Raw genomic sequence first — 12288 nt, 5'->3', positions numbered from 1 at the left:
TATCTGGGATGGAACACTGCCATCTAGTCTTTAAAAAAACAAAAACCAAAAAAACTTGACAGGTAAATTTGATGCAGAGTCGAATGTAGACCATTGATTAGGCCTTGAGAATAGTTAAGCCTATTGATAGTCTGCAAATTAAATTTCCTTAAGTATAAGCTCTTGACACACAGGGCAGGATTATTAGGAAGTAGTGAAAGAAATGAACAACCTCATAATGTGGGTTCTGAGTACATTTGGCAGTAAAATAACTGTCATATTGGAATGAAGTCCAGGTGTGGGAACCCCCTGATTGGTTCTTTTTTGAGGCATCTCCCATCTCTATAAATATGGATTCTATTTCAGACTAGAGGATTCTGTTTATAAACAAAGGACTTGCTGTACCAGGCAGGAGGTAGGCATTTTAAATATTTGTATGTTTTTTGTTTTTTTTTTTAAGATTTTATTTATTTATTTGAGAGACAGAGATCACAAGTAGGCAGAGAGGCAGGCAGAGAGAGGAGGAAGCAGGCTCCCTGCTCAGCAGAGAGCCCGATGCGGGGCTCGATCCCAGGACCCTGGGATCATGACCTGAGCTGAAGTCAGAGGCTTTAACCCACTGAGCCACTCAGGCGCCCCATGTTTTTGTATTTTTAAAGTTGTTGAGATTTGCCCCCCTTTTGCCAGTCTACTCTATCTTGTAGGCTATTTGAGGAGATGCGTTCAGCTGCTGCTCGTATTTAGAGGACAGAAGATTCCACTCTTTGGCACCTTCATGAAAAATATTTTTCTCATAAAAATAAGACACTCTTCCTCTACATTTTCTAGAGAGAAGATCTTAACTTCCATATTGTTTTGTTGTTAATAGATTTCTGTTGCTATTCTATATTTAGGTGCATCAGTAGCAAGGCTGAGAAAATTTAAAAATTATATTTGTGTTAAGAGATAGCTATTAGCGGGCACCTGGGTGGCTCAGTGGGTTAAGCCACTGCCTTCGGCTCAGGTCATGATCTCAGGGTCCTGGGATCGAGTCCCGCATCGGACTCTCTGCTCAGCAGGGAGCCTGCTTCCCTCTCTCTCTCTGCCTGCCTCTCTGCCTACTTGTGATCTATCTCTGTAAAATAAATAAATAAAATCTTAAAAAAAAAAAAAAAAGAGATAGCTATTAGCAGAAGCCTTGTATAAAGATTAATTGAAATTTGGGGTGAAGCATGGGGAGAAGTGACAGTTTAGATGACCTCTATATTATACAGGCCAGTTTCTGGCTCTTCATTCATTGCCTTGAGGCACCTTATCTGTCCTTTAAGTTTTATCCTCTATAAAATGGGTAAATCATATGCTCCCTGTCTACTCCAGAATATGCTGGGAAAATGAACAGAATTCTCTTTCAAGGGCTTAGAGTTGCTAATATGAATAATGAGATAGAACAACCTAGGATCTATGTAGTTTACCAGTTGTGAACAGGAGATGTGCACCCCCACTGAGTCAGAATTTTTGCAGATTAGACACATAGGTCTTCACTGTTAACAAATAACTCCTCAGTTGTTAAGCATCTGCCCTCGGCTCAGGTCATGATCCCAGGGTCCTAGGATGGAGCCCCGCATCGATCTCCCTGCTCAGGGGGAGCTTGTTCCCGCTCCCCCTGCTTGAATTCCCTCTCTCGCTGTCTCTCTCTCTCTGTCAAATAAATACATAAAATCTTCAAGCAAACAAACAAAATCAAATAACTCTAGATGAGCCTAAGGGCAGGAGAACTGCTCTCCTTAGAGGAAGTGCAAGAGCTGTGCCTTTTACATGCTTTGCTCAGAGCCCAGCACACCCCTACTGCATGTAATATTTAATGAGACTGTAGTGGTGGGTTTTAGGAAAAGTTCAGTTGGTTTTTAGATAATACATGTTCTTACTAAAGAAAATACAGAAGATAGAGGCCATGGAATAAAAGCCTCTGGATGAGCTATTTAATCCCCTTGTTCCTAAATCACTTCTGTTTTAGGATATCAGTGAAGTTAATTTTTGCTTCTGTTTTGTTTTTTAATAGCAGAAATTGGGCTAAGACCTATTTCTCATTTTGTATTGTGGTTACAAAGAGTAACAATTCCAAGTGATTATCATCGTCTCAGTCAATGGTATAAAAATCCTTTGGGGTCAAAAAACAAAAAAACCCCAAAACCCTTTGGGGTCATATGTAGGATTCTTTCTCACGAACAGTCCAGTAATCTGGGCTTGTAAGACTCCAGTCTAAATATGCAGACTTAGGTCATTGTTCCTCCTCCCCGCCTCCAGGTAACTCTAGTCGCTAAGGGGATGGGGGGGGGGGGGCAAAATGAGCACCGTATGTTTTGAAATTATCAACTTATTACTATTGTGGGTTTTTTTCTGCCCTGAAAAGCTTGACTTCACGATAATGATTTTTCTTTGTGTTCCCTTTCTCCCCCTCCTCTTTCCCAGGCGGCACATTTTCTACCTTCAGCATCACTTAAGTGGTAGGTTTCCTCACAGTGTGACTCACTTGTCACCTGCAGACAGCCCTGGGGGGACTCGGAGTGACTTGCACCTCATCCCAGCAGGCCCACACGTGTCTCAGGCCATGGAGGTGGACGGGCTGAATGACTGTAGCAAGCAAGGCTATTCCCAGGAAACCAAACGCCTGAAGCGGACCCCAGCTCCTGACTCCCGGGGCCTGGAAATGGAGCATAGGTTCATCGATCAAGTATTGTCCACCTGCCGGAACGTAGAGCAGGCCAGGTTTGCCAATGCCTACAGGAAATGGCTGGTTACGTTGAGTCAATGAAAGAGGTAGATTAGTTCTGCGAGGTCACCCTTTTAGTGCAATATTGCTTTCCTTTATTCCTTACATAGTTGCATGAACTGTTTGCTATGATGTGGTCTTCATCTTTAGGTTAAAAGTCCGTAGTAAATGTTTCATTTATTTATTTTGTTAAGAACTGGCATTCCTTTGGGGATAAAATAACTGTGTAGTTTCTTCCTGCTAAACAGTGAGTCTTAATTTTTTTTTTCTTAACTTCTCATCCTTTATATTTCTGTATGTGTAGCTTCTTCTCATTTGGTTCTCCTGACTGGTTCACAGACACGTCTACCCACCTCAGTGCAATTGCTGCGTAGGCTGGTTTTTTGTTTGTTTTTAATTAAAAATTTATGTTATTCAGCTTTAGAATAATACAAGCTCATAATTACTCATATCTAATTATTGTTTTGGAAATCAAGTGGCCAGATAGATGGATTTGTGAAAATATAAATCATTTCTCTTTCTCTATTCAAGTTCTTGACCACTGTAACCAAAGTCAGAAGTATTAGAATTTATATAAAAACATGCTTCCAATGTGTAATCCATTTTAAAATGGTTATTTTAAAAGAAAAATGAATTTTAAGAGTTTATGTAATTACAGGACTGGGAAATTATTTTTATTACTAGTTTTGATAGATTCTTTTTACCTCAAATTTGGTATAGGCCAACAACACTCAAGTTAGCCCATATAAACATCATTTGTTGTTTAAACCTGAAATGTCATTTTTAGTTCCTACTCCTTATTTCCCTTTTAAATTCACCATGAAAAGTGGGGAAAATATGCATGGAAATGTATCCATAAAAATCTTTCTTTTTAAAAATTTAAGTTCCTGAGGATATACTTAAACTACAAAAATTTTTACGAAGCGATTGTTAAAAGTTTGCTGGTAAATGCCAGAGGAGAGAATAGCTTTTGAAGATTAGTTCTTCAACCTTTGTTTAAAAAAAAAAAAAAAAAAACAAAGACTTTGATATTAAACTTATCAGGGATGAGGTACCAAAGTAGCCACCTCACAGCTATATCTTATCTTTTCAATAATAAGGGCTGGGTTTTTCAGGTCTGTGAGGCAGGGTGGGAAAAGGGCCTGGTAATGTTTACTTTCTTAATATATTTTCCCCTATATAAATGGTCTGTGTTTGTTATTTCCTCTCCACGTATCCTTTTCTTTATTTTCCCAATCCATTCCATATTTTTTGACACTTTTACTTTTGTATGTTTTTCCTTAATTGTCTTATTTTGAGGATGTGTACTGAAGATACTCTCTATCCTCTTTCCAGGGAGTTTCATTCCCCATTAAAACACACACACACAGAGACACACACAAAATACTAAAATGAACTGCCCCTCTAAGTTCCCCTAACGACAGAAACCACCTATTGTCCTATATGTGTGCGGAATGTAATAGCGGCCGAAGTAAGTGCGGCCGCCATACTTTGCTTGCTCTCCTTTTGCCTCGCTAGGTCACCTGTAGGGTGAGGGGACAGACCTAGGGAAAGGCAAACCTCTCCTGTCTTCTATTATGGAAATCCTGGGCTTGAGAGAGGCACACTGCCTTAAGTTTAGGAGAAGAATGAGTTCTTTTTGTGCATCATGATTTTGATGAGTAGCAAACTGTCCGGTAAAACTTAAGAACACCAGAAAAATTGTTCAGCCTGGCTCTTGGTAGACAGAAGCTGCTTTTATCTCTTGGGGCAAAATTAACCTTTTATAGTTTTCATAGTATTTAGGTAAGAAAATAACTGTCATTATGAACATCATTCTGTGGCCCTTTGTGGACAATGCCTATTTTGAATCAAATACCTCAAGGTCTACCTAGACCTCTATGGATAAAACCATTAGTTTGTGATTTTCAGCACCTGCAGGGCATGGTGGGGAGACTACACAGAGAGGGCATGAGAGTCAGCCCATTCCACTAAATACATGCTGCCAAATCCTGCCTCACTCAGTATTACCTTTTTTCCACACATCAGTCTGAGTATCCCAAGTACTAGGGCTTCTTATGCTTTGATGTGAGAGTGTCAGGACAGGAGTAGAGACAAGACCCTGTAAAACATCAGCTCAGTTTGATCACGGCCCCCGCCTTTTTATAGCCTCCATCTTTGATGTTATCTGTCTTCATGTGTTTTAAGGCCCTTAATCCACCCCTTTATGAAGCCATGCAGTCCTATAAGATACCTTGGTCTCTTGTCTTCCTAATAATGTTTTGAGTAGGGAGTAAAAATACAAATATCTAAAGGATATTTACTGTTTGTGACTTTTATGTGCTACTTTATTTCTATAATTTGCATTTTTCAAGTGTTCATTCACAGAAGAACCTAGTATTGCCCAAATGGTTCTGTTTTTCTCTAAGTGGTTGGCATCTACACTCATTAGCTGGGGCGTGATAACATCTCTTTGGATGAGTTTATGCAGTGGAAAGGTGTGTCTATTTTCAGGGACTTGTTAGTCTTTTTATTTCTTCTTCTTATAAATAAGTCATTGTCAAAAAGATAGTTTGGATTGACACACATTTCATCAAACTTCCATTGGGAGAATAGTAGGCTATGGTACCTTCCTGTGGATCAAGAATACTACTGACAAGCCAAAAGCAATAAGATCTGTAAATACCTCCACCACCACCACCCTCCCTCATCCCACCTTTTTTTAAGTACACCTATTTTGTTAATATGGTGTTCCCACATTATACTGTGTGCCTTGCACATTGTGAGGACTCATTAAATATTTATCAAATTAATAAATGATTAACTGTTTGAAGAAGGGAGAGATTGATCATGAGTAATGCATAGAATGAGTTATGATTGAGAAATTAACAGATTAGAGCAATGGATTGTGAATGAATGATATATTCTCGATTCATGATACTTCAAGTGAGCTTTTACATATACAGTAAGGTAGTTTAGATTTTTTTTCTTCATTTATCTACCTTGTTTAAGTTCATTAAATCCCAGCCAAGAAATGCAGTTCTATAATTATGAAATAACTGTACTTTAAATATATATTAAAAATTCACAGAACAAAGCTCGTTTGCATTAAGAACACTACTTTCTGTTCATTTTTAATACTGGAGGACAGATCTTGCCACAGAGCCCGAGACACTAGGGCATTTGAAGAAATTCTTTGATTTCAAAGACTTGGTGATCTGTATTTGTGCCTGGATAGTCATTTTATGCTTCCCCTTTTCTCCTCCCCAGCTTGAATTGTGGACCTTTTAGGTATTTCTTAAACCTAATGAAATAAAAATGATCAATAAGTCATTTTTTAAAAACTTTAGGATTAGTTACCTATTAATATCCCCTTTTTCTTTTCTAGGTTTTAGCATTTTCTATTACCTCTTTGGAAACCCTGGACTCAGACTCTAAATCATATCCCTTATTCCTGTGGTATGGTTCTAATTAAATTCAGGACTTCATTGTTAATAGGATAAAACCTATGCAGGTTGTCACCCAGAGCCATTTAAATCTTCAGATGAGGGCTTATGTGACAAAAGATAGGAAAACAAAAGTTCCTGGACTTTTCTGTGGCAGTTGATAAGAAAGCGTATATATGGTGGTAGACTTTGTGTGATTTCCACGTATTCAGGTAGTGTCAATTCATGCTTATTATATAAGGAGAACTTTTAATACTGTTGAGAACAAATTAACAGTAGTAATTTTCTGTAGCACAATATGGTATCTGGCATGGGCTAAATATAATTTAGGAGTACAACTGCCTCTTGCTGTACAACAGTGTAATCTCTTAGTCCCTCTTAATTATAGAAGATACTAAAGATTTAGTTTAAAGAAAGGAATAACATATATTCTTTTTTTTGCAGAAAGTTTTTGTAAGCTTACAGTTATTTTGTTACTAGAAAATTATATTTTAGAACTTTAAAGTATTTAAAATAGTCTAGAAAATTTGAACAGCATTATTAACTTTTGTCTTCTGAGTAAATGTCTTAAACAGAACCGTGCAGACCCTGGTACTTGGCGTGCTGCCACCTCCCCATGCCCACATGTACTCTCAGTGTGCTCCTGTTGAATAGAGGTGTACGTGGAGGCACAAGAAGGCATAGATAAATTCAGGGGCATAAGGTAGTGGGCAGGAAAAAAATCAATCCTGAAAATTCTTGTCACACTATGTCTTTTAAAAAATAGCTAAACATACTGTGTTAATTTGAGTGCCTTTCTTTCTAGAGGGAACAAGATTATATTTAATGTTCAGGTAGAAAACAAAGGATGGAAGTTTTATCAAACTGTTGATTGTAATTCGTTACATTGATTCCAGTTAGGTCTGGTCCCATGGAGTTTGATCCTTTAATGAGATACTGATATGAGCAGGTAGGATGCTTTGGTTTGTATTTCTTAGTTAGTATTTTTAAGCATCCTACCAAGAAGAATTCATTCTTTTTCTGTAGCAACTAACTTTTTGGGGGTCAGAGGCATTGTATTTAGAGGTAAGCATGTGTGTATTTAAGAAACAGCATGAAGCCTGGGCAGCCCAAGGTCAAGGGAAGGAGTGGCACTGTGCCCTACAAGAAGGCCGAATGATAGTTCTAAATGAATCTTTTGCCTCAATTTAAGGACTTTAAGAATTCCCTTCCAAATTCCATGTTGAAGGAAAAAAAGTAAATACTAAGATGAAATTTAAAATGTGGCATGTTGTATTTGGGTATGGAGAGGGGAGAAATAGAAAAGTCCCTATTTCAAGATAGCAAATAACTTGTAATTTCATAAAAATATACAGCTAAAGACTCCAAAGTGCTTTTCTGAGGACTGTTGAATAACATATTCCTAAATGGCAGCAATATGTCATAGTTTATAGTGGAGACAGAAAACCATTGTGTCAGTTGTAGATCTGGGGTGTGTGTGTGTGTGTGTCAGGGTGTGCCTCTGGCTCTCAATTTGAACATCTGTATTTTTGTTAGGCCATGTTAACACTTAAAACCAAACTCTGCTAAAAAAAAAAAAAATAGAGAGCATTAGCTTGGTCTGGAGATGAAACTTTGTGCTTCCAAGAATATTAGCTCTTTATAGGTTGTGCTTTTTGGACAATAATATGGTTCACAAAGCTAACCCTGGCATTTCTTTCATTAATCTGTTATTCCTCAGGGTGTAGAAGATTTAGTAAATTTAGGACAAAATTTTATATTCAGTGTCAAAAAAGGCAAAAATACATTAAATATATTACTAGCTCTTAAACTTTAGTATAGATAGTATTTTTTATAAACCACTACCAGTGCAGTAGCTCCTAGACGCTCTGTGACTGCCTCATTGTTCGTCCCGCTGCTTCAGTCCCTGTGGCCCTATTATGAATGTTCTCTTACACATCTTCTATGGAAACGATTTCTGTAATCTGTTGTTTTCCACGTTGGGCAGAAGTTGGGGGTGTTTTAGCTGACATCATTCTGTTTTTGGAAATCCTGTTCAGAAAATTACTATCAGTTTTCAACCCGACAACTGTTTTTGGTTCTTAAAACTTCAGCTTCCCTGAAAGAAACCCTGCACGTGTCCAGTACACCGCATCATGCCGGGTACCTTGCAGGGATCCAACAGGTCAGAATTGCTGAAGGCTAGAAAGTAGCTTAGCTCTGTGTCCTCACCATTGTCCACATTCTCAGCTTCAGGAGAAACACAGTATTGTGCTGAAGATACACAACTCGGCTCAAACATAACAGGCAAGGTATACAGCTGCGCAAAACACCGTAAGTGAAATTTAGATACTTTGAAGGCATGTATGTGTGCGCATTCACATACATGTATGTGTGGACATTTAAGTGAGACTTGGAACTTGAACTTAGTGATTTTACAGAGAATTTTATTTAAAGGGTTTTTATTTTCGTATTTGCTTAAAGTGCTCCTATTTAAAGGTAGTTTTCTTTATTAAACCAGCCCCCTCGAGCAAAGTTAGAAACCCAGCACAAGTGCCATTTGCCTGAATTAACCAGAGATATTTGTGTAAACTATTATTCTGTCTTTGGAGGATTATCAACCATGACATTCTGGCTTTTCTTCCATATCTTTAGGGAATCGGTCTTAATTTTATGTACGGCCATCACTTCCTCAAAGTACTATACGGCATTCTTCAAATGTTAATTTATCCCTGTAAAGTGATTAGTAATAAATCTGAGGTTTTTCATGCCCTAGGGATGAACAATTTCACATGTTCAAATAGTGACTCACACAGCTTTCTGTTAGAAATGCTCATATAGTATCATCCCTCGCTGGTGGAAGATACTATATGAGCATTTCTAATAGAAATTTGCATTTGAAGCAGGTGTTTTTTTCTTACCAGTTAAAGAATGAGTATAGACTGCAGTCATAGTAGGTGCTCAATAAATAGTTCATTATTGATCTGCCATCAAACTAACAGTTATCTTTTCATGGAGGAGTATATTTTTAGAGTAATATATGCTTGGAACTGAAAAACTATATCATTTGACATGAATTACTAAGCTTATTTAGGCTGGAGTTAGTAACATGTGATACAGATACTTTTGTGTAGAACATGGTCTGAAGGTAGGAGATGGGAAAAGTTTAAGCAGTATCTTTTTGTGCAAGACATTAGTAAATGTGAGTAAATGTCCTGATAGGCTGCTGAACTCGAGAGGGAATGGCTGTAGACTTCTGCAGTCAGTTTCTGCACTGGTATACCTAGTATGACCTAGTATTACCTGTCTTAGGTACTGCTCATTTCTCCCCAGATCTCAGTTGCTTTCCAGTGTCTTAAAAGTGGTAGTGGTGAAATGTGAAGTTATTTTCAATAGCCTGTATTTCCTTGTTTTCTCAGAGCATCTTTAATATGAGGGAGAAATTTTTATGAATGATATTTGTTTCAGAATCTCTTAATTTGTGGCTTTCAGAGCGTTTTTGACAGCTTGCCCAATGTGAACACATTTAAACAGTTTAATAGCAAACATTCCAACCTGAGCTGGGAAGAACAGAGTGTAGCACCAGTGTAACTGGGCATTGCCTCCTGGCGAGGTTCTTGATGCCTGACTGTGATGCTGGCTTCTGACTGTGATGACCACTGTCAGCGTTCTAGTTTGATGTGTGTTGTTCCTAGGAGAAGGACTAAATGGGTTCTAGATTAACTTGTACTTGAGATGGACAGAATAAAAACGATGTGGTATAAATATGCCAGATATTTATGCACACTACTACAAAAACAAAAAAACAGAGGAGGGGAAGAAAATGATAAAAGGTCAGTGATGTTTTTTATAGCCTCTAAAAATTTTTTTTAAATCCAAGTCTCTTGGACACTAAGCGGTTGCTTACTTTATTTAACCCTGCAGGACTTTAATTTACGGGATGGCTCTCAATACCATGTGTACTCTGTTTTTAGAATGGACCATGTGTATGAACTTTACATTGTTGAAGAGTTTCCAGAAATGGAGTATTTAGGTTCCAGTTGATGTTGTTTTAAGATCTTCCTGTAGGTTGTGGTTAAATGGACAAGTTACATATCTGATCTGTGGTGCAAAGGCAGATCCTGGGCATTAAAGATAAGTTTGGCTAACTTATTTTACTGAAGATACTAATTGTCTTCCCTCTGATTGCATTGTTGTTTCTCTTAAACTACTTTTCTCAATGTAACAGTCTGCATTAGACGTTCTTTTAGCTCTCACAGTGTACTAATTCACATATTTTAAGGATGAAATATTTTGTGAATTCTTTTTATACTTAAAATGTATACCTTGCAGAGGGATAAAAATAAATTTTGCAGTAAAGTATGTGCAGAGGGTGCTTATGGTGTTCTGGGACTTAGTTCTCCAGAGTGCTTAAATTATGATGCTAAATTCGAAGGCTAATATGATGAGTATATGAGTATAGATTAATTGTATTAGCACTGTCCAATAGAAATAAATGGGAGCCACATATGTAATTTTTAATTTTCTAGCAGGTGTATTTAAAAAGGTACCAGTGCCATTAACTTATATTTTAATTAACCTGGTATATTAAAATATCATTTCAGTATATAAGCAGTATACAAAATTATGGAGATATTTTGCCCTTTTTTTCCTATTGTAAGTTCTTAAAATTTATTGTGTATTTTGCACTTACATTGCATGTCAGTTCTGACTAGCTACATTTCAAGTGCTCCAATAGCCATGTGGCTAAGGGCTGCTATATTGGACAGTGCAGGTTCATAGGGTACAAAGTACGACTTTATTTTAAATTGGGAGGTGGTGAGGTAGTCATGAAATCATGGTACTTTAAAAATTATTTAGTATACTTAGAAAAGTATCTAACAGTTATCCATATTGTCTTCATTTTAAATTTGCTGTAGAACTAGCTCAATCTGTTCCAATTTGCCAAGCATTATTTAAGGAGGAAGAAATTCCATGCCATGTAAAATACCATGATATGCTCACTATAACAACACATTATTAACACATTTTTCAATGTGTTCACTAAATTCTGTCCTGTTTCTTCAAAATAATAGCTTAAATTGCATGTTAATTGTATATCTGTACTTGTTTTTATATTAATTCTTATAATAATATGTATTAACAAACAGCCCTAGGATTCTAATCTTCCTCTGCATCTGTCTTCCAGTAGATACTGGTACACTTATTAAGTTGTTACAAGTGGCAGAAAAGTAGAATGAACCATTGGTTTTTTCCATTAGATTGTTTTATCATGTGATCATGTACCAAGCCAGCTATAAATTACTGTATTTCTGTAGACGATGGAAAATAGTGTTTATGTCTTATCTTTGCTAAATGTTTGCAATTTCTAAGTAAACTTTTCATCTCCTAAGATGAGTGTAAAGTGTGATTTTATTTTTGCTTGTTTCAGTGTTTTAACCTCAGCTCCAGGCTGCCAAGCGGTCCTGTTTAATTGCTGTAATGGTGGTAGTGGGGTGGGTGTGGGAGCTGTTGTCTCAGCAAATTGATTACTTACAGTTTAGAAAGAATTAAAAATGCCATTTGTGTCCAGGACATTAAAAAAATGTCAAAAACAAATTAAAGAAATTGTCACACTTGTCTTTAGAGTGCATTAATAATGACTAATTGACTTATGGAAGTCATTATAACTAGATTTGCTTCTTCTCCTACATTTTAAACGAAGGCATAGAGCAGGGAGTTGATAATTTCAGTGTTAAATCCCATGTTTTCTTAGCTTTGAGTCTCACTTCATATGCTTTAAGCTGGACACAGCATTCAGCATTAAATTGTTTTAATACATGCGCGTACTCTGAAAAGTATTTGATGAAGTTGGACATTTTTTAACGCAAGATTGTAAGTACTACAAGGGATGTTTTGTGGGGAAGGCCTTTATTACTTTGTCTCATGCCTCTTCAGGATTGTATTTTAAATAACATACTATTATCTAATGCCTATTTTGGGTAGAAAACAGGATATAGAATTTAGCTGCATCATGCCAGAATCCCACAAACAGTGTTTAAAACTACAGTACTGGTTTTGCTTTGATATGCTAGGGAAGGGAACCAGCTCACTAAAGACAGTGTTGATCTGAGTTAGCAGATTATAAAAAGAAGCTCAGACAACAATTAGTATTAG

At 37.1% G+C, this 12288-nt stretch overlaps 1 protein-coding gene across 2 annotated transcripts in view; it reads left to right on the top strand.

Annotated features, from left to right (window-relative positions):
* Positions 1–11524, top strand: part of PTAR1 (protein prenyltransferase alpha subunit repeat containing 1) — a 50422-nt gene extending 38898 nt beyond the window's left edge. The window contains exons 7-8 of one of the 2 annotated variants that reach the window (XM_082696663.1): positions 2428–2462; positions 2544–11524. In XM_082696663.1, the coding sequence (XP_082552789.1) occupies positions 2428–2462; positions 2544–2770 (262 nt within the window). In that variant the 3' untranslated portion in view covers positions 2771–11524. Of the gene's footprint in view, positions 1–2427 lie in introns of both variants that reach the window. The other variant, XM_082696662.1, reaches the window with a different exon arrangement.
* Positions 11525–12288: the final 764 nt, after the last annotated feature.

Source organism: Mustela nivalis, assembly GCF_964662115.1.
Source record: "Mustela nivalis genome assembly, chromosome: 13".
Lineage (NCBI taxonomy): Eukaryota > Metazoa > Chordata > Mammalia > Carnivora > Mustelidae > Mustela > Mustela nivalis.
Note: the sequence above shows the minus strand (reverse complement) of the source record. Positions and strands in the feature narration are given on the sequence as shown.